Here is a 23457-nt window from a genome sequence, read left to right as displayed (position 1 = left end):
GTGTAATGGATAAGGTGCCTGTTTAGAAGAGGTTTACTTGTCGCCAAATGAGGGAACAACCTCAAATAGCCAAATTAAAAACTGAATAATAGATAAGCGATGCCAGACTGAGAGAGAGGAGAGAAGACAGCTTTTCACTCTTTGAAAAAAAAAAAAAAGGAAGGCTTGGCATGTAATTGTCGAGAATTTATAAGGGCACAGGAGAGAAGTAGAGGCAAGAAGAGATAGACAACCCGCTGTGAGAATCACCTTTACTGAAAGACACTTAATACTGATGGTTATAACAGGTGAAAGTCTACAAAGCCTTCAAAACATTGTAACTGTTGTAATTAAGGTTGACTGCCACTGTGAGTGACGGACTGCTTCTCTTCCTCTTTGCAGAAAACAATGAAAGTCTTGAAACAACAAGAACTCGAAATCTGTTTTGATGACAGAGTGAGAGGTGTTTTTTTTTTCTGTTAGTGAATTGCATCAGAATATTATAAAATAGTCAACAAGAAGTGCACATTGTGTGCAGTCTATGAGGCAGTATTCTCATTCTGCAAATGATAGGAATATCTGACAAGCCTCTGGTTTTTATGTTCCGTACAGGGCTGTGCGATACAGACAAAAACATAATATCTTGAATTCTTCTGCATTTTGTCAATAATGATAAGCAATTGGCAAAATGTTAAACCTTCTGCAATGTATGTGACATTTTGCTCTAATGAATTATAGAACTCAGGCAGAATTGTTTTTGAACATTCAGTCTGTATCTTTGATATAAAGTATTTCAATTTGTTCGAATCTCTCAACGTCTTAAATAGTCATCTAATACACTGTTATTGGTGACAGTGTTTGTTGGCTCGCTGCCTGTTGTTGTTCTTTAATTGTCATTCAATATAACATGTATGTGCTCAATGATGAGAATAAGTCTTCCATTCTGTTAGACCTCTCATTGACAGCTGACTGCTCAACCTTTTCATATTTTTTTTAATGCATGTATTCCTTGTGATTGTTAATTTGTAGATGTTAAATAAGTTCTTGTCTTTTGACCAGCCTCTATCTTTTCAAAGCCAAATCACCTCCATGCACATAAAATGATGCATGTGTAGCAATCAAATCTAAATGCATAGCTTTCAAAGCTGGCAGTGTCTGCATTTAGTCTCCTAGCACTGTTTTTTGGCAGCGATGCTAGTTTAGCATGTGGTGCAGTGACCCTGTATGCCTATAATAGCACAATGCATACAATTTTAGAGCGCACACATTTTATCCTACCAGACATGCAGTAAATAAATGGACTTTTAAATCATGTCATTTATTGTTTTAGAAAAAGTGAGGGACATGGTGGGTAATCTCAGGTCACACATCGTTACCATAAATTATCACTGGACAGCACGACCAAACGTTTTTTATCAGGGTATTTTTGAAGATTTTGACTTTTTTTTTACCGGATGACATGATCTTTTCTTTTTTATGCATGTCTGAGCCTTTACAGTATATAGGTTGTGGCTCATTTAATTTTCAGCAGTACATGAAATTTCAAGGTAACGGAGAACAAAGTATGCAGAGTCAGATGTTCTATTGCACAAGTACGGAAAAAACTTGAGTTATCCACCATATGTTGATCAGTTGCAATTCTCTCATTATATTTTACAAATTTAATGCTTATATTTGCTTAAGGTGCATTATTATTATCCTTCAAAGTACAAAGAAGTTTGAGTTAAGTAATGTCCTTCAATTAAGACATTATACAGTAACTCTAATCCAGTTTTTGAAACCGTCAGTAGCAAGACCATATCTGTGCTTAAATTAATTGTAATGTTAACATTATTCCATTCAATATGGCGCTTGAATCCGCTAACCATAATCCACTCATGGTATTCCAACACGTCCTCTGATGGAGTGGCTTCCTGTTAGTGTTAGCACGAGTTATGTGAGTGTATGGTACTATGTGAGAAAATCATACCCATAATCACATCCCTGTAAAATTACACATGGTATACCCAACGAACCAGTGTTCCAGGCAGAACTACCCCTATTTCAGTGTCAAGAAGGCCATGCCTGAGGTGTGTCGCGTGTGTGTGTGTGTGTGTTTCAGGTACGCGAGAAGCCTGCGTTTGCCACAAAAATGTATAGTCAGTAATGTAAATTTTGTGTTCCAATGAATATTTGAATTGAAGCATCAGGGTCTGTGCAAAGTAATGCCTAGTTTATTAACAATGAGTTATGTATAATATAATGGTTAATGGAAGAGAAATTGGCTCATACAGCAGAATATTACAAGCCCCTGTTAATGTCATCTGCAGGAGTCATAACCGGAGTCTGACTCAGTCTGTGTTTTTATCTGGCTAGCTTTGTCTGAGCTTTTTTTTCATGTGCACCTGTGAGAGAAAAGGACTTCCCTGCGCCGTGGTTGGTGATGCAATCTGATATGAGTGGGGGCTATGTGATCACAGAATAACCTCTCTGGCAAAGAGGTAAAACTATTACTGCACCATTGAGTGCAGTTCATTTGCAACAGCCACCTGGCCCTTTGATCGCATGCTAGGAAAGGATTATAGTAGCTGGACGGGAGTATCCCTCTCTAATATTGTGTGTGCCTCAGCGAAGAAGCTTGATCTTAAAAACAACATCACTTCAGAGTTAGTATAAAAGATTTACTTTTAAAAACACATATGAAATCTAGTAATGCAGACTCCCAGAGACAGGTGAGTTTGTCAGGTGGCTAATTGTTTTTCAGTAACGCTTGCTGACATGGCACTGTGAAGAGTGAAAACATTTCTTCAGGGGGGGTTCTACCTTGTGTTATAAGTATACTCTACTCTTTACAGATTTTGCCTTTCTCCACAATGCATCACAACATTTCACCGTTTGTACAATGGAGACCATAAAGGTAATAGAGATGATGTGTATTGTATGTTTTATTTTACAGATGGCAAGATTGTCTTCAGTTCCATGTAAAATGTATTTCTTTGCATTTGTATGGCATGTAGATGTTGTTTTTACACACTCATACTCACAGTCAGACTTAGGGGGTAGCAGGAGGAGTGATCACCCCTCTGCTGCCCCAAAGAGGAGCAAATGCATCAGAGTGCCCACTAAGATGCTCCCACAGCAGAGCAAATAAAATACAGCGCCCTTCAGAATGCGGCCATAATAGGACGATCACAATAAAGTAATGTATACCGTCAACTAATTGCGCATCGTGGTTCTCTGGTAATATCAGGTGCACTGCTTTCGGTCCACTACTGCTTATCCTCCAAAGTATGGTAACATCATGTCATTGCAAAATGGAGCACACGTCTTATAAATATTTCAGTGATGACTGGAGAGCCTAAGAGGAAACATTTGTAATGGAGAGAGACACTGAGGAAACATCTCGTGACCAAGTTGGTAAAGAAGGCCTGCTGTCTTTCCACCTCACCCACACAGATGGACGCTGTGTCTAGGGAATCTTACACGCACTGATCAGAGGCTCCCCTTCCTTCCCACAGTGGGAGAAAATGGGACTGAATGAGAGGAGGAAAAGCAGGAGGAGTTAATCACCACACTAATGCTGCACTTCATCATCGTTTCCTGAGCCCGCCTGTTCACCCTCACTGCCAGGATTTGACTGTCTACTCAGCACCCCCTGCTTCTAGATTTTGCTATGGCACTGTTAAAGACTAGCCTACAAAGACTTTATCAGTCAGATATAGAGACCAGAACTCAAGAAGGATAGCATGTTTATGAAAAAGACACACAAAGCACCATGAAAGTTGTTGATCCTTGAAGGTGATTCAAGTGGCTACCAATAGGGAGAGGATTTAGACTGACCTTGGCTGTTGTGCATCAGATATGTATATGGGGCAAAGTGCTTTTTGTGCTTTTTCATGCATGCCTACTTGACAGAAGTCCTTTGAGGATGGAACATTTATTTTTGCATAGGCCCACGTGTGGTGTGCTGATCCATGTTTGCACACAGTTTGCGTGAGGTGTGTGTATTAGTATTTTGTTGTTGTTCATGTTGGGTTTTTTTTTCTTTTTTTTTTTTTGGCATGTTTAGTCATGTGCATGTGGGATGCATACCGTGCACAGAGTTGGAACTTTGGCTGGCGGTGAAGGTGAGTGAGTTTAAACAGGCTTCTCTCTTGGGGTCTTGTTCCACAGACAGTTACACACAGGATCTTAGGAAGTGCTGTGCTGTGCTGCCGTGCATAGCCAACCGTCAGCTTGGCCTTAAAAATATGAGTCAGTGTGCGACACACATAACTCACAGTCTTGCTGCCACACCCGCTTCACTGGCCAGGGATGCACTTCTTCAACCAAAACAGTTACCACAGCCTCTTAATCCCGTTTTAGTCTCCTGGATTAAATACTGTGTTTTCTCTGATAAATGCACCGGCACACACATAGAATATCCCTGTTGAGATTTTTGTGAAGTAGATATAGAGTTAATGTCAGGTTTATGGCTTTTATGTTGCATTCACTTAGATGAAATGTTTGCAGGCACATTTAGAATTTGTTAAAAATAGCCATCTGAAAGAAGAAACTAACAAGGGCTCCTCACACAGGGTCGTTGATGCACTCATAACCTCTATTACTTCTAGGCATTTTGATGATGTGTCATATATTCACCATTAAAATATTTCTCTACCGGTGTGATATTGTCCCTGGTGCCGATTTGGGGCCTTGGTTATGTGCAAAATGGTAAATGCTGTTCAAATTACACCTCGAGTGCCCTCCAAGCTCAAAGGAATAGTGTCTTTTAAGATAGGACCATACAGTCTCAGGCGTTGGTGCGGCTGTAGCATGCTTTTGGTGTGTGTGTGACAGAGTGACAGCCACATGACAGGACGGAGCTGTGATCACAGCTCTGTTGAGGAGACACCAGTGGCAGTTCTTGGCTGGATGCCTGTCAGTTTGGCTATTTGTCTGCCTTTCTGGTCATACAGTAGGTACACACACACACACAGACATATTCAAAGCTTCCTAGCTTAGTTCTTTATAGGTGCCTGTCTTTCATACACATATGCCCTCATGCACACAGTCAACAAACTGGGGGTGGAGACAGCACAGTGCAGCGTTTTCAGCTTTGGTTCCACATCACCTGCTACTAATTGTGGCAATTAATTGATGAATGAGGTCAAATCGGAGATATCCATGCACGTCTCAATTCGGATTCAACCCAATCTCATCCCTGTGCTCACCACCCTGCCACCCCCCAAGTTGTTTTCTTAATGCGCAGTGCACCACATTCCCCCTATGCTCATCTGCATAAGACCTTGGGATGAATGTTAACGATGTTTAATTAGACAAGACGTGGGATGGATGAGTGGGTGGAGGCGCTGAGGCCAGAGTAGTGCTGCCCCCCGCTGGGGAGAGAGAACGCATAAAAGACACACACAGAAACCTGCACACACAGACACACACACACTTAATGAACAATAAATGAGCAATAAAAGGTCAAAAGCTACAGTTAAACACGACCTTACTTGTGATTAGTACATTCTGACTTGGTGCTGTGCTCTCTCCAGCAGATATTCCTCATCACGGGCTTAGACCCGTAATTGTCAATGTATATATAAATGAAACATTTTAAAATACAATATATTCTTCGGATTTTATGTGGAGATTACCAACTGTCCAATTACCCAAACTTTTATGTTGCACAAGCTTTCAGTTTCCAGTCAACTGTTTTCTCGTGGAATTAATCCCCCTCAAATAAGAGGGTTGAACATTTCATGAAATAAAATGCATCCTTCTGTCTCAAGCCCTTGACTGTATTCAGTTTGAGTTTTGAGATCATTGTACTACAACTTAAATGTTGGTGGAATGAATTGAGCACTGTGATCCCATACAACATTTAAAATGGCATCAATACCTTTTGGACTAATTAATCTCCAACTTATTTAAATTTCTGCTTCTGTATTGGTTGACTGAACATGGTGACTGAGATCAATGCTAGGTGAGTGCACTGCGATCCGTGCCTGAGGGCAGCATGCTGGCTTCTCATGCTTATCTAAGACACAAATACAACTTTGTGGTCCCAGCTCAAGTCTGTATTAACATTTCCAATACACTGATCTGTAAAAGAACATTGAGCAGCAGCTTACTGTAACGTAAGTCGTGGAAATGATCGTCATGTCGTTTCAGCAGTGCAGCCGTTGCAGATGTTTCTTCCTAGCTGTTCCCAGATGAGGTTTCATTATCGAGGCTTGGTCTCCGGCATGCTGTTTTCAGCCCATCTCCCCAACTAGGTGACTAACAGTGGACTGGAATCAAAGACACACACAAATGTGCACTTTGTGTCTATTGCTTGCTGCTTTCTCCTTCAGGCTTGGGCTTATCTTGCAGTCTCAGCCAGACAGAGACACCTGCAAATGCTGTGGATTAGCAGGCTGCCTGGGGTAAGGTGTTTAATGCAGGGCCCCAAGGATCCTGGAGTTTTGAGGCTGAAGCAAGTTTAACAGAGGCATCTCAGGGGCTAGATCGAGATCAGTGACTTCTCAGCGCAACATTCATTGAAAGAGTCATTTGAGAGACACAGGTAAACATATATTGATTACAATAGAGAAAGGCAGTTTTTGTGCCATTTTTAAGTCTTGCTGAAACAACAACAAAGCAGCTTGTTCTCCTTTGTGGTGGAGATGCCATGTTGAATCTCCACTCTTAATTAATTTGGTGAGCACATAGAGGGAGCGTTTGTCACCCCTGCTCTCGCCTGTTAGTGCTATTTGTCTTTGGCTGACCTTTGATTTCACACTGCATTGGTTTTCTCCTGTTATAGACAAGAGGCATTTTTTGCTGACAACAGAGGAAACCTTATCTTTTAAATAAGTAATTCCTCAACTGCTCAGTGAGTTCACCAGCAGCAAAATATTGGGATTGCTGAAAAGGCAGCCACAGAAACCCACTTGGGAAAAGATCTCCACTCTCAACAGTGCTACAACACCTATTTTGCCTCACTCTCATTAGAAATTCCACAACACAGTGTTTGAACAAGGCTCTCTGCACAATAGCATGCACTACAGTACTGCTTTTTATTTATGATATACTTGTAATTTTTAATTAATATTGTATTAGTTGAGTAAGTTCTAGGCTTTTCAACTGGAATCACAGCATTGGCAGTTTTTCTTTTTGTTGAAGCCTGTTTCACATACGAATCCTGGACATAGTGAGAATTCCAATGTCGGAGTAACATTCCCTATATTTTCTGGACTTTATATTTCGAGCCCCCCTAGTACAATGTAGTATCATGTGCCTGAATTTGTGCATGCAGCACCGTGCTCTGTCCCGAATTGGGAATTTAATTAATTAATTTAACTTAAAGTGAATGGGCTGTAGTTTCAGTTGACTGCCATTGTGGTCTGGTGATAGAACCTTTTTTTCAGATGCACGGCGCCGATGTGCTGTAAAAAACGCTTTTGCTTGCCTTGTACCTCACTTGTAAGTCGCTTGGGATAAAAGCGTCTGCTAAATGACTAAATGTAAATGTAAAAGTTTTCGTTACAGCTTAAATTTTCTATCATGTCTTGCCTTTTGTGCACTGACCGCACATTGAAGGAGAGTTTCCTTTATCTCACTCGTGCGTTTCCCTCCGTGTGTGATACGTGTGTGAAATGCAACTCCCAACAATGTTCGGGGCTGAATCCTGACATTATCAGGAGTTCATATGTGAAACAGCCTAATGTGAGAGTGTGACAACTCTCGGCTTGGCATCTGTCCTGTGTGTGACTTATGTGGCACTGAGGGGGCTCATTGTATTGTAGAGGGCTTTAGGTCACCACACAATAGCACCAGCCAGTCCTCCTTGGCACCAGTAAGGGGCCGGAGCTTTAGGTTTTTAGGAAGGAGCATTGATTGAGGTGATGGCCAAAGTGACTGAGAGGTGGGACAGATGAGAGAATTGCAGGGGGATGGATATGTTGGCACCAGGCTCCGTGGGTTCTGGCTGGGAGCTAGAGCAGTCTCCAGTAACATTGATGCATGGTCATGAATTATATTATGCCTTGGCAGCTGCTTACTCCCAGATTCATCTCAGCAGTCATTGGGTTATTTATTTATTTGTTTCCACAATTTGTCAAAAGAGTTCTTAAAAACAACCTAACAAGATTTAAAAATGAGGTCGATTTGGAGTATTTTACCGAATGTGTATTTGTGCAGGTAAAATCATTATGACAGCTTACATCAGTGTAGCAGCAAAATTCTGATGGAGTGCTTTGTTTCTGCCCAAATGTCACTGGGTTAAGAAAAGATTGTGTGACAATTCACAAGAAGCTTTTCTCTCAACATCTCTTGAGCACCTCCCTGGAAACCTGCCGGGATAACACCTCATTCAATGGCTTTCTGCAAGCTGTAGCAGCTCAGGCTGTGAGAGATAGAAGTGATGCCTGGGGTCTTTTGTTCAACTCTGACATGCCTGTTCGGACACCTTTGTTCTGCAAGGAGAGGTCCATTCACAGTGTGCCCAGCGAACAAATTGAATCTGGTTGACAATTAATAGCCGCATGGCATGTTTAATTAAGAGCATGTAGCCACAGAGCGACGTGAGGGAGATAAACAGTGGAGAGCTGCACACAGCCAGACTGGGTTCACAAAGGAATAGGCCATTGGTGCGTCTGGCTGATCGATTCCCCACCGTCTGCAGAGAGCAGTTTTTACAAAGAGCAGCCTGTGCTTCCCCTCTCAATGGGCCAAACTTTTAGAGAAGAGAGATGTGAGACTGATAATGCACACAAGGCAGATGGGAGTATGCAGATAGAGGCAGAAAAGTTGAGGAAAACTTAGCTCAGTAGGGTAAAAAGTGCAAATGAAACCTATACAGCTGTACAGAAGCACTTCAGGATTTGGTAGCTCCCATTTGAGGAAAATGACCTTGAGCATGCAAATAACTGTTGTGCGGTTAGAGTTACATAGATGTCTGATGGTAGGGTCTGCTGACAAAACACACATGCCAGCAAGCTGGTCTAACTTCAGGCATCTGTGACCTTTGCAGTCACAAATTTTCCCCTAATGTAACATGAACACAAGAGAAACAGAAGGGAGAAAGAGATAACCCTGAACGGCTTGTCTGATAGGCCATACAATACCGACCACAGCCAGGTGACGCTCTGAACACACACTCACACGCACACATGTGCACTCAAACCCACTTCAGAACAATCACGTCAGTCAGTGAGATGGTACAAGAATTGGCGGATAAAAAATGCAGTTGTTATGAGGATTAACACTGTATGTGTGTCTACATGAAAAGTTTGTTTGCCCGTGTGTGTTTTTCCTGGACACGTGTGCTGACAGGCGTACAGAGATGATAAGAACCGGAAAGCGGGTGGCAGGAATGTAAATTGTTCATGTAAGAATTAAAAGTGTGTGTGTGTCCGTGTGTGTGTGTGTGTGTGCACGTTGTACAGACTGTGTATAAGGAGTTTCTGCTAGCTAATTGGGCTGAGCTGGAGGTCCAGCCATCCCTTTGGTGAAATTTCAGACTTGTCATGTCTCTGTGTCTTTTCTTTCTATCTCTAGAGCGGAGTGTTTCCCTCTCTGTGGATGGAGAGTGTGGGCTCACATTTCATTGTGTTTCCCGCACATGTACACTATACTGTAGTTGGTTAGAGTACAAACACAATCTGCCTCTTTTTCAATTTGTTTTTTTGCTGTTCTTTCTTTTTCCACCTTATCCACCTTGCTGCCATTCGCCACTTAACCTTTAACATGGTGAGCAGGCTTTAATCAGGTTGTTCTCCTGTCACTTTTTATATTTGTTTGCATTTAGAAGCTCTTTTACTCTGCTTGCAAATTGGGGACAGGAAGAACCAGACACCATAAATTTTACATAACCCAGCATATTCTCAGTACAGCATGTCACTTAGGAAAATGCATATACGAACATGCACATATAGGCACCACATGCTCCTACGTGCATGGCACCATGCTCGAAACTAATATTTTGAAGGGAGACCTGTAGGTAGGTCTGTGGTATGTCTTGCATTGAAAGTTAGAAATTGGTTTCATGCAAGGGTGCCCCAGTAATTTGGCTGCACTGAATAGTGGAATTCAGAGGATAATGCGGGCATTAATTGATTCTGGAGCCTGAAATAAATAGGCTTTCAGGCTCACATGAGACAGAACCCTGCTCATTTGTGCCTTTCAAGAAAGATGGGGCAATTTTTTTTCCCTTCTCATTTTCCCTCTCTGGATAGGTCCTGTAGGAGCCTCAGAATGAGAGGTGACATTATTGATTGATATAAAGTGAATGGTGACCTTCTAGATTCTACCGTGACTTCATTTATGCATGATACCATCGCTTCTTAGCTTTTGGGCAAATTTGGGTGATATTTGTGGATATAGTGCTTTGATTTTATATCCTATATAGAGAGAAGTCACACCTCATTTGTATTTAGATGACATTTAATGCCAACTTAGTGGATTTTCACTGCAATATATTTCTAACTCAAAGCATAAGAAAGCAAAAAATGTAACATTTGTGTCTGTAGTCAAATAACACATTTTGAAATTACATCAGGAGTCAAACTGACTTGGCAGATGTTAGCTGTATGTGACATGGCACATGGAGTATCTGCTGTCTACCAAAGCAAGAGCATCTGTCAAATACAGAACATGCAGTAAAGAATTAGAGAGACAGGATACACAGAGAAAAACATATCCCTTACAAAGTTTGAAGGCCCCTTCCTCTCTCTCTTTTTTTTTTTTTTGGGTGGACAGACGTTGTATTTTAGGGGGAGAAAAGTTCAGCAGCAGAGTGGGGCAACAGCCTGGTATCTCTGCAGTGGGGCTAGGGTAAGGTCAGCATCATGGAGGCTCCGCCACTCTCCGTTCTCCTTGGTTGGGTTGTCAGCGGGGGGAACAGACATCCTGCTGCATAGATGATGAAGTGAACATGCAGCGCAAACGCCAGAGGTCAGACAGCCACGGGGCCCCAAGAAGTGAACCTGGCCATTTCCCGCCGTGCCCCTTAGAGCACCACAATGCATTTGCATGCACATACACATTATTTTCGCTGTTTACTTAGGTAGTGCTTTATCTTTCTGTTAAGCCTCCAACACATCTTAAAGTCTTGCCAGAAGTTAGAGCCTGAGGGAAAGGAGGGGTGGGAGGGAGCGAGAGATAGAAGAATAGAGAGGTGTAATAGAATCATTACACAAGACACATCTCTCAAGGGTACAGCAGTAGGAGGTCCCATATGGGCTTTACATCAGCAGACACACACACATTGATAGCAACAAACACAGGGTCACAATGCTGCCTAATTATGGCTGACAAAGATGGATGTATTTCATCTCAGTCAACTTTACGTTCAATTCTCATTCAGTGTCCCAAACACCACATGCTGTAAATCCAATCCCACATATAAAATTTTTGCGAGTGGTCCTAGTTTATCTCATGCTCAGTTGTACACTAATCTCTCTCCTTTTTTCTGTCTCTCATCTTTTCTGTCTGCTGCTGCCTGTCTGCCATGTAATGACACATAGATGGGTGGAAACATAGAATCTACAATGCAAAGATACGGTCACACAAATGCCTTTACAAGCATGTGAGCATCCTGAGTTGTTTCAGTTAGGGATGTGGTGACTGACCATTGTGGTCCTTCAGGGCCAAATAATTACATCCTCTGAATGAACATCCAAGACAGCAGCCATGGCACTGAAGCCAAAACAATCCCGTCTCATGCCAGCTTCCTCTTGGTCCTGGTCTCTCGCTTTCTGTCTGTCAGGGTATGGCTGCAGCTTCTTGTTCTGTGGCAGAGAAGGCAGAGAGGGAGACAAAGTTGTCAATCCCCTACACACGATTTATATGAGGGCACAATAGTACAATAGATAAACCAGTGATCATGAGAACTTACATATTACATGTGGACATTTTATTGCATTAATGCTCTTTTTAACTAATAAATATATAATAATAATAAAAAAAATCCGCACTATTTATAACCACAAATTATTTCTCACTTCAATCTGTCATTAAGTCCTCATTAGACCCATTAGCGGGGCCCTAGCTGTCCCAGCAGAGCAGTGGGAATAAAAACTGGAAGGGTAGAGCGCTTCTTACAAATCTTTTGTGATTATGTTATAAGTTACATCTTAATATATTCTATTTGCAGATGTCTTGTGAAACAATGTTGCAGTTCAGGAATAATAATTAAAACATATTTCTTTTTCTTTTCTTATCAAAGTGACCTACTGTCCCGCAAAGGCTAGACCTACTTTACAAGCTGGTTATTTGGTTGCTGACCAGTTGTTCTGTGGGCAACAAATGCTTTATAAAGCCAAAATGAAGTGTCTTAGTATGATGTTGATCTCCACAAGCCACCGGCTCATTGCAGTGATGATCTAGTTATGGAGATGAGCTAAAACCTGAACCATATGTGTGGTGCCACGTGACCGTAAAAGCAGCCGCATATGAGCATATGAATTTTTATACCCCATACCACTCAGTGATCACTCGTGGCATTCATGGAAACCTCTGTATTAGTTTAGAATATATAAATGGTTCATGTTTCACCTTTGTCACCTCTCCGTATAAGCAGGTGTCTTTGGTCGTGTGTGTATGTGTGTGTGTAAGCATAGACATGCTCGAGAGCCCTGTTGAATGCACACCAATATTTTTTCATACTGTTGCAATAATAAATGAGTAATAAATTAGGCTAATGAAATAGCAAGTAGAACAAGGAAGCTTCTCTGCGAATGTTCAGTACATAGTGTGTAGAAGTGATATAGTAAACTGAAAGAGTGCTGGCAGAGCAGCTGCTGTAGGCTACATTGATTATAGGAGGCGTGCAGCGTTGAGGAGCAAAAGGAGGCTCCCCAGGAGAATGCCTCCTTTTTCAGAACAGTCTTATGACCAGCATGCCAAGCAGAAATGTGAAGAGAGGCATTGATCAACTACTGGAAAACATCTAAGCTATCCAGGATCAATGCCAAATTGATCCCAGAACTATGTATAATGTAGGGCAGTGGACGGTTTGTCCCACTCTTCCCATCTCCTGTATGCCAAGAAAGAGCTGGACTGCAGCAGCTGACGAGTTACAGTAGATGGAGAAACAGAACAAAATTGCCCGAGGTGTGTTTTAAACATATGTTAGGGCTTTTGTGGTGACAGTGTACATGTGTCCAGGACAATTATACTGAGTGTAAAGCAGGAACATGCTTTTTCTGTGAACTACCACACCTTTCCTATGTGAAATTTGGCTCGGCAATTACGACGCACATGGCCCAACCTAGCACATCATTTGTCAAAGCACAGGGTGGTTTGTGGTTGAATTTAAGCAAGAGCATAACAACTCTGTTGCTTCTCGACAGGGGTGTCACAGAGTAGGCACAGTGTGGCTTTAACCCCTTGCTTTCTCCATGGGCATCCCTGGGAAGCCCCATGCCGTTCTTAATGAGCAGTTGCTGCAGAGGGCATCTTTATGACCCAGCACAGGGACTCACCTTTTGAGTCAGTTTCTGGGATCAAACTCTATATTGTTGCTTACTTTGACTTTCTCAACTCCCTCACTCTCCTTCCGTGTCTCTGTTTCTCTCTCACCCCACTCACTTCACTACTCTCGCTTTGTCTGTCCTGAACATTCATCTTGATAGCAGATCCACTACACCCTGTTATGAGCTGTACTCAAACAATCTTAAAGGCTAGCTGGAGGTTACAGCTTGCTAAAATAGATTCACTCCACCTCGCTACTTTCCCCAGCTTAAAAGAGTAATATGGCCATATGAGATTACATAGATACAGTGTTTGATACGTTATTGCTAGTGCATTAAGAATTCATGAAGTACAAACAAAAAACCCAAAATGATTCAGCAAAGGCCCTTTTGCTCGCAGAATCGAACCGGAGTGCACTTTTTTTAATCACCGTACCTTCACGCTTCCCCTGTTTTAAATGCATTTATCACTGTCACGGGAGGAAAAACTTTAAACATTGTTCCTCAACTCTCCTTTTTGATTATTCTTATCCTTTTCTGTAGCTTTCCTACTCCTTTTTTTTTTTTTTTTGAATCTCTTTCTCCAGTGCCCATCTCGTATCTCTTCTGCGGCTAATTGCATTTAAATTTTTTTCTGGTGTAATCTTTTGATAGCCTAGAACTTCAGCAAAAAACCCTGCACCCCTTCTAAGCCCCCTCCAGTCCATTTGTGCTTGGCCCTGGGCAGGTTGGTTTCCTCGGCTGCCCTGGAGGAAATATCAGATGACCTGGCGCTCCACAGCAAAACCCAGGTCATCAGAGAGGACTCCTTTCACTGTATCCCTCCCATGGCCCCCTCTCATCCACTTCTTGCTTTCAAGTGCAGGGCAAGGTCAAAGCTTTGAGGATGCGTTCCCCGGACTTCACCATGAGGCAGGCTGGAGGCGCTGTGCTCGGCTCTCTAACCATTTTCTCTAACCATTTGCTCCATCTATTCTTTCACATCATCCTGCTCTCTCATATTCATTTCATTAGCTTAAGCTTTTACTGCAATCAATACTGTTGCTAAAGTTAGTTTTTCTAATACAGCTATTCATTAAGTGGCATTTCATTAGTGTCAGGGCAGACCAGTACAACTGGAATAATACTGTAATGGACAAACATATGCTGTAATTGTTAAATCCTTTTTTGGGGTGATGAAGACTGGTTTTAAGTGGCTGAGCTCTCAAAGAATGAGTCATTACTCTATGTTTTTACATAATATGTCTAGTAAATTGTGGGCTTTAAAAGCGAAATAAAATTTTCAGACAGTGATGTAACTTTGGGTATCTTAATGTGAGGTGGTCCAGGCTGCTATGTGTTTCAGAGTTTTGTCCTCCAAGCTCTGTATCATGCCCACCTCTCATTGTGTCGGCTCAAATGCACCATGGATGCACAGGGAAAGGAGAGGCATTATGGATGGTGTTTAGAGACAGGTGTCTGATGTGTCCTGAGATAATGCCAGAAGACTCCTATCTCTCCTTCTAATGGAACAGCGACACTTGTTTTAAGTCATCAGGTCTGTCATCCAAATGCTAGAGCGTTAGTCCTCTCAACACCTCGCTTTTCTCCCATAAATCAAAGATTGTAGTGTGTGTATGAGAGAGAGAGAGAGAGAGAGAGAGAGAGAGAGAAAAGCAGAAGGTACAGAAAAAAAAGTCTGGCCTCAACTCATGGAAAATCTTAATCAAACACTGTTGTTATGTGCAGTATGACTGACTTGTGTGCAATAATAAAGGGCAAAGTGAAATACATCTGACCAAACCTAGGAACAGTTGATCACAATTACATTTTTAGACAATCAAAATGTGGAATGAGTCAAATAGTGTTTATATTCGGAGGGTTTACTGCTTTCCACATCGCCCTTCTCTGGTGCAAAGAAGTGAAAAGGGATGAATATGTTAGTGTCATCGCCAGTTTCAAATAGGTAGACATTTCAAAAGCTGATTCTCTCTGGGGGAAATGTTGTACCTCCTGAGTGAAAATATCATTTGAAAGGCGAGACAGTAAAAGCCAGTCATCTCAAAATGAAAATTTTCTTATGGTGGCTTTCCTTTTCACCTCAGTGGGTATGGAAAGGGGAAGAAAGAGAATGTGAGTGAGAGATTACATAGGAGAAAGGTGTGTGGAGCCAACAAAAAGGGATTCCTAGAGAGTGAAACCTCCTGAAGAGCGTATAGCGTGCCTGGGCCAGACAGGTAACCAGTAATCAAGCCCTCTGATTGTGACGTGGTAGACAGAGTCACACACACAAACACTCACCGTTCTCCATCTCCATCAGCCCCGAATCTGCTAGACTTCTCCGTCATGTTCTGGGGCAGCCCCCTCTGCTAACATTGTGTTGCACCTCTTACAGAGACAAAAGAAACAAATGAGATGGCTGGGTTACAACAAACAGCTCCTGGTTGTTCTTTCCCCTGGAAAATGAAAGGCCCCCTTTTCTGCAACCACCGTGTCAATTAGAGGAGTCACTCTCTGGTTCACTGCTGCAGTAGCTCACACTGATTGTTATTTATTTAGATCAGGCTTGGAGGGGAGTTTGCCTCAATTTAAGCTGTGCTGAATATAGCCCTCACTCATACAGTATAGTGTATCTCAACCGCACCTGGAGATAAAACCCCAACAAGGATCTTGTCAGTGGGGAGGCTGAGGGAAAAGGAAGGAAGTACAAACAGCCGTGTATGAGCAGCATTCTAACCTAAGAGGGAAAGTGAGGCAGGAGCTGTGTGTACAGAAAGCCTCGTCTGAATATTTCCCTCGTGATCGCGAGCAGGCCAGAGGCAGTCAGGTCAACAGATAGAGTCCAGAGCCCATTGACAGCTGCTGGTTTGACTTTGATGCACCATCAGTGTTCAGCACAGTGCTTGCCTGCTTCCCCCTCCGCCACTCTTGCACTAACCCGCAAGCGTGGTTGCTCAACCTGAACGCATGCTAGCCTCTCATTATGCCGCCCATGCAAACTTTGTCTCTTTGCAGCTGTTTAATGGCTGCACGTCTGTTTTTGTTTGTTTCCTCACCATAAGATTATTGCACCTTTATGGTTGGTCCGGGGTTTGGAATAATCCCTGGCATCTGTTCGGAGAGGGGGGGGGGGGGGGGGGGGCATAAAGAGCCAGAGGTAGAGGCTTACTTTTATTTTTTATTTTTTAATACAACACCATGCAGGCACTCATTCTATGCACTGCCACTGGGGCTGTGGCTGGATTTTAAAGACAAGAGTGATGGAAGTGCAGAAGTCACTGAAGGATCTTCCTGTTGCTTTTTATCCTTCCCAAAATGGGCACAGCATAGCTGGGATTAATGTAATCACTGCTATGTTATTCTGATTAATTTACGTATGTATACAGATACGTAACTTTTTTGTGTCACCAGTAGTAAAATATTTTCTATTTGCCTGTGAAATTATAGACACTTAAACATTACACCAGTTTAAAATCTGGCAGTTTTTGCTCATTCCTTTAAAAAGTTTGCAGACTTTGGCTGCTGTTGTACTTTTTGCTGCTTTATTGTTTTTTTTTTTTCCTGTCGTATTGCAGAAGTTATAAAAGGAGAAGTGCAGCCGAGAGCTCCTCTTGACAGCATCATCCCCTTCCTATCTTTTTCTTAATTCAAGACTCCATCTTGTCATGGCTTCACTGCCTCCGGTCGTTATGGCAGGAGAACAGGAAGTTAATCAACGCAGCATTATCTCTCAGCCTGCACCTGGAGGCAAGAGTGCCAGTCATACCACCCTCTCTGTAGTGGGACCCCTGCCAGCCTGGGAACCCCTCACACTGCAGCGCCCTGCAGCATCCCTATGTGCTATCGCCACTGTGATGTGTCTCTTTGCCAGGTCACTTGTGACACATTGGAGCCTTCTTTCAGTGGTGCATATTTTAAATTGTGCGTGTATGAGTGGGGGTGTGTGTGTGAGCGAATGGTAAAATGGTGTGGAAAAAAAGCTCATTTATATTATCTCTTTGTGGTGCCACATACATCTTTTATTTTTCCAATTGATGCTATAGAGAAGGAAGGTGGTGTTTTGGAGGCTTTATTGCTTCATGTAAACAGGCAAAGTAACAGCTTAAATCCTTGGTGAAGACCTTTCTTTTTTTTTTTTTCAAACTTCAGCCTCACAGACCAAACAAGACAACATTTGAACACTATATACATGCACACTTTAAGGTTTGTTGACACTCCAACATGAGGAGAGATGCACATCCTTTGAAACTGAATAGACAGGAGATGGCAGTGGGTCTGTCCTTGCGTCTAGCTCTCTCTCCAACAGTCTGAGAAGCTGACAAATGTTCTTGCTGAAGAGTGAATTGCTGGCTGTCGCCAGTAATCATTAGGTTGTCTACCAGCACCCAAAGTGCTTTTATTTCTGCCCATTAGTTTGCTAAGAAAATGGCCGGGTATGGTCTAGCGTGTTCCCACTACACTCAGACTGTGCAGTAGGCAGGGTGAGCAAGGGAAACATGAAAAAGTTTCTCTATTTATGCCAGTGGCAGTTTGGATTTTTTTCACCACAGAGTCTGCAGCATCTCTTTGTACAAAATCTGACTAAAATGGATCTACAGCTTTTTTCTGAAGTATGTAGCTATATACATGCATGTAAGTATTGTGAGACTGGCGTGTAATTATTATTCAAAGGTAAAGATTGGATTGATCCACAGAGGAGTGTCAAGGGCAGATCAAAGGGATTTAGGGAAGGATTGGACCAAAAATGTTAAAAGCCGCTCACTCTCAAGCACAGAGACGTCAATCTTTTACACCTTGATGTCCTCAGAGGAGAACTTGATCAAAGCTTTCGTTACAAAGATGGTCTCAGAAGATGATCTGACCCTAGCTGCATTTCACTTTTGTCTTTCACTTTACTTTTGCCAGTCTCCATTTACCTGCCTGAGTTTCCTTGCGCTACCCCTGTTTCCATCTTTCCAGTGTTTGTGCTACCGGTCGGACTGTCTGAATATCAATGAAGCAGACTCACCAATGTATTACAAACACAAGAGAAGAGTGATTAAAGATGACACATCTAAGCCTCACTCCCTTCCTCTTTCCTCTCTTCTCTTTTTCACAGGAGATTGCAGCGTACTTGATAACATTTGAAAAGCATGAAGAATGGCTAACGACATCCCCTAAAACAAGGTAAGACAATTACACTCCTGGCCTCTTTTAAAAACATACGTTAAGATTCATAGCCCTAAAATTATTGCATCCAGAGAGTCAAAATTTCCATTTGTAGTTCCACATTTTTTCTCTAAGATTTCCCTTATACACAGTCTGCAACCTCCTTTAACTTTAGTTTAAGATGTTTAAAATTACAAGCTGCTGATGGCTGTTCTGAAAAGTTTATAAATAATAGTTTATTAATATTGACTAATAATTGCCTGTGAGCAAGTCAGCTAACATACGGATTTGCACTGGTACAGTGTCTGCTTAGAATGCTATGTTAATGTGTTCCTATCTGTCTCCACATTAACTCAACTAATAAGATTGTTTAAGCTGGGGGTGTTTGTCTGGGTCAACCATTACTCCCACATGGAACAAAATGCCAACAGCTACTGTGATTTGAAATAGAATAGAATAGTTGTGGCAGCAATAATTTATTTTGTTTATGTATGCAGGCACATATAGGGACAATGTTCAAATTAAGAACATGTTCTCTTTGACCTTTCAGCAAATTTTACCATATTATATTTAATCTCAGTGAACAAATGTATTTTGCAGGATCATGCCTGTGATGTAATTACATAACCTATTTTGGATCATAATTAATAATGCATATGCCTTTGTGATAGCATTCTTCTACTTTTGACAGTAGCTCCAGTTAATCTCTTCAAATTAGGCAGTTTTGGATTGACACCTTTGGTCCCCGTTGAACTTTCATTGTCTGTGTCAGACCGCTCACTATCTCTGTAACAGTAAACACAGCCTGTTCACAGTGTCTCCTTTACTTAGGTTTATGTGTTCATGCATTTGCAATCTGCTCAATATGTTAAACCTTTCTTTTCGTTTTTTGCTATGAGCTGGAATTGCTATGTTGGCATTAATAGCGGTTCTCATCCATGTGCAAATGGACCCTGGGCTCACTGATATAGAACCCATTCCTCACTCCCCTCTCTTCCCACCCCTCCTCTCTTCCACTGCCTCGGAGGGACATTGATAATAGTTCTGCATAAAGACACTGCCAATTAGAATAGGTTCATTGATGTAATTATAGAGCATAGGGCCAAAAGAGCACTGAGCTCACCTGTTTTTTTTATCGAGTGCCTCCCCTCTTTAAGCTTCTACTCTCCGACTTACCAAAAATTAAACCAATTTTAGGCATATTTTAATAATGAAATGTGGCCTGCATAGTTGGTATTGCCCTCTGGTTACTCTTTTGAACATGCCAATGCTGTTATGTTGCTGTAGTGTAATAAGAAAAGATGCTGAAGGGTGTCCGAGAATCACAAATCAGAGCACTAGCATCATCCAGCATAGAACATTTTTGATCCAGCACTTTTCTAGCCAAACGTTTGTCAGGATGCTCATGGCCACGGCCTGTCAGTACTGGCTGTCTGTTATGCAGCAGTTTCGGCTGCCAGTGTGCTCAGAGGTTTCAGCCCCATGCAGAGATATCTCAGCACACATGTCTCTAGGTAGCAGCCCCTATTGTACATCTACAGATGCCCTGGCTACACAACAAAACATTCCACGTTGTAGAGGAGCTATCATTTCAGGACACAGAGTGTGTGTTTACTGCATTTGTGTGTTCATGAGAAGATGTGAAATGTTTGTGTTTTTCCACATGTCAGCGAAAGGGTAGTGTAGTGATGGATGTTTGGGCCAGAAAAGGTCGGAGGAAGTGAAAGGGTGCAGCATATATGTGTGATTGATGTGACCTGATTGATGGCTGGCCTCTGAATGAGAAGCTTTCTGCTCAAGGTCATAGGGGAAAGGTCAAACTTGGTAGACCTGTGGTGAAGTGCTGCCTTATCATTCCTCATCGTACATCTGTATGTGAATCTGTGTGTGAAGCTCTGTGTTGTCTGCATTCTGTGTGTGGGTTGACCCCTGTGGAAAAAAGGCTAAGTAGGCTAATTCTCCCCGCTGCCAGTGCCTGTAGCCAGGGTCAGCAGGGCAAGATGGGAGGCAGACATAGGCAGCGAGGTTATGCACAGAGAGGCGCCGCACTGCACGCCGACATTGTATGCGTGTAACAATTTGGACAGATGCAGGTCATAAACATGGGAGTGGGCTGCAGTCAAAGCTCAAGGAGCTGATGCCAGCTGTTTGACCAAGGTGACACGGAAGACATGCCCTGATTATGAATAGCAGCATGTCAACACAAGGAAGATGAGATGTAGTGGATCAATTATATGCACACACAAATGTCTTTTACTAGGTTAATGCTCATGCACATCTGTCGGCCTTGTTCAATAACAGAACGGCCAATGCTGTCTTTTGTTTGGGTGTGTTCGTTTGTTTATCATTTCAAAATCTGAAGCGTGCCAGGGGAGAGTGGTAGAATGCTGAGTGATTGATGTGCCTAGCTCTAGTAATACACATTCCCTTTCAGATAGGAAGTGCAACAGTGCTTAAAATCAATAGCAGTGTTCTCCCACTGACTGCTTGAACAGCACTACAGCTAATTCAGGCCGCACCTGTCAGAGCTGGGGAAATCTTTCCCTACTCGGGCCTTACACTTTAATTTACACCCACAGCCTCGCTGGCTTCTGTTTCCATTAAAAGGAGAGCCTGGCATTATGGCTTTAATGAAGGCCGGAGCTAGGCTGTGATTTAAGATGGCTGTTACACCACACCTTCATTCCACAGGAGGGAACAGACTTAAAGGGACACTTAGGATTTTCCTCTCCTAGATCCTTCTAGATAGCCAAAGTCTTTCTTTCCTTTTGCCTTTTTAAGGATGTGCCTGTGTTGCTTCAGCTGATGATTTCTGAAGGTGCCTGAGGGATGAGAGGGAAAGCAGAAGGAAGGCACAGCAATGATGCGCTTACAAACCTAGACAATAAAATCAGATTTGACCTCATCATGGGTGTTACATTGTGCTCCTGTTGAGTGCAGGCTTTCATTGTCCATCATAAATGGCACAGATGTCTCCTTGAGGGGTTTTTTCAGAGGTGTTTGTTTGCTGACAGATGGAGAAACTATTGACTAGAGGGTGTCACAGCCTGGTGAACCCAAAGAGCTAATGGACACCTGTGTGTCGTATAGAGATAGCTCGTTATCCTGAGCATCCCCTAAATGGCACATGGTTTCATGAGTGAAGCAGTTGCACATTAGTGTTTCTTTTCCCCACTGTTTGTTTTATAGGACTGGTTAACAGCAATCCATCTCCAAAGACAACAGAGAGAGTGCTCCTACGCCTGTCATCCAGATTGTGCTGTATGCTTATGTGTGTTTACTTGTGTAATGACCTGTCTAGCATAAAATAAAACAAATACAAACATACAGTAGACTTTTTACAGCTGTTGGGGAAAAAAGCCAGTGGGCTGTGTTACATTCTGCACAAGTTCAGAAGATACAGATTTACACAAGCTTACATGACCACAGACACACACACACGCATATTGTATTATAAAACGATCAAACAATAAGCACCAGTCCTTGGAGGGCCCCTCAATGACACTGAACCTTGCCGCCCCCATGTCCCAGCGCAATAGCCCTCTCTCCTCCCACATCCACATCCACAGCAACAGCAGCAGCTTTACAAAATGAAACTGACTCCCTTTAGACAGCTTCCAAAGACAATGCTTTTATTAAAACCTACAGCAGCGGCGCCACCCCAGAGGCACTGGCATACCAACAACAGCGAGAGCAGAACTGAGAGGCAGCCTGAAATCTACTAATGACTGTTTGTTTGCTATTGTCTATGATGTTTGCTACTGTGTATGGAGACTGAGAATGTGTGCAGATCTGTGTGTGGGTGTAGGTGTGGGTGTGTGTGGTTAAGGGAGAAACATTGGGGGATATTCTACGAATACTGTACGTAAATGTACTCTTGCATATGTACTCAGTATGTCTGTGGACATCATGCTTTACGCCTGTGGACTTGATGCTCTCCACAGCCGGATGATTACGCATTGGAAAATTGCACTGTGGATGAACATATGCAGGCATTTATGTATTTATTGAGATGGTGTGTGTGTGTAATTACCAGTGAAACTCTGGGGATGTGTTTTGCATTAAATATACAGTGCTTATGTGTGTATATTGTTTAAAGCGAGCTCGTATCTGGGTGAATCTGCCACTGTGAAAAAGACCTCCTTAGGCCTATGTGTAAACTCTGTTTCTGTCACCTAGTCTAGCACATAGTGTGAGTGAGCTCTGGGCTTTCTGTGTGTGTGTGTGTACGTTTCTAAGTAGGGTGGGGGCTGTTGTGTAGGATGTGCCTGAGAAGGGCGTCTGATAGTGTTTGGTACTAATGCTTTGTGGCACTCGTTGGCTGGCGGAGTTTCAGAGGAGAGTGGAAAAGGACAGGAGCAGCAGGGGAGAAAAAGAGACATGGGGAAAGAGAGAGAGTGGGGAAGATGAAGAAAAGCTCATACAGGAAGAAAGGCGTAAAATACAAAGAGCTATTAGATAAGATCACATTGAGACAAAGAGCTTATGTAATATGATAGTAAATCAAACCAGACTTATTAAAAAAAAAAAAACATGCCAAGTAAATGTGACTGGTGGGTGAACTAGTGTGATCTCCATCAAGTCTTTCCTGTGCTTGTCCTTCTCGTGGGTTGTTTTTATTCCAACTCATCATGAGTAAAACTAGTTTGTTGCATAGTGACACTTCTCCCCCGGCTCCCTGGATGCCCAATTCTGTCAGGCCCCGGAGGACCCTGTCCTGCACTGCTTCCACCCAGTCAACAACCCTGACAAGGACAGCTATGCCCACCTGGGGCTTTCAGAGTTGGGTGAAATAAAGCCCACCGGGGAAAACAGAGAGGACAGGAGTGAGGTGAACCCGGAGAGCACGAGCTAAGAGTGAAAGAAAGAGAGATAATGAAAAACGACCATCCAAAGAAGAGTGAATATGATGGAGCGAGAGCAGTTTAGA

At 42.6% G+C, this 23457-nt stretch overlaps 1 protein-coding gene across 10 annotated transcripts in view; it reads left to right on the top strand.

Moving 5' to 3' along the window:
• The window catches only part of camta1a (calmodulin binding transcription activator 1a), a 269527-nt gene that overhangs the window by 105639 nt on the left and 140431 nt on the right, over positions 1-23457 (top strand). For all 10 annotated transcript variants that reach the window (XM_067526780.1, XM_067526775.1, XM_067526770.1 and 7 more), the window contains one exon: positions 18478-18545. In XM_067526780.1, the coding sequence (XP_067382881.1) occupies positions 18478-18545 (68 nt within the window). The remainder of the gene's footprint in view (positions 1-18477; positions 18546-23457) is intronic.

Source organism: Channa argus, chromosome 13 (assembly GCF_033026475.1).
Source record: "Channa argus isolate prfri chromosome 13, Channa argus male v1.0, whole genome shotgun sequence".
Lineage (NCBI taxonomy): Eukaryota > Metazoa > Chordata > Actinopteri > Anabantiformes > Channidae > Channa > Channa argus.
The sequence above is the reverse complement of the archived record's forward strand: the minus strand, read 5'-3'. Positions and strand labels throughout refer to the sequence as shown.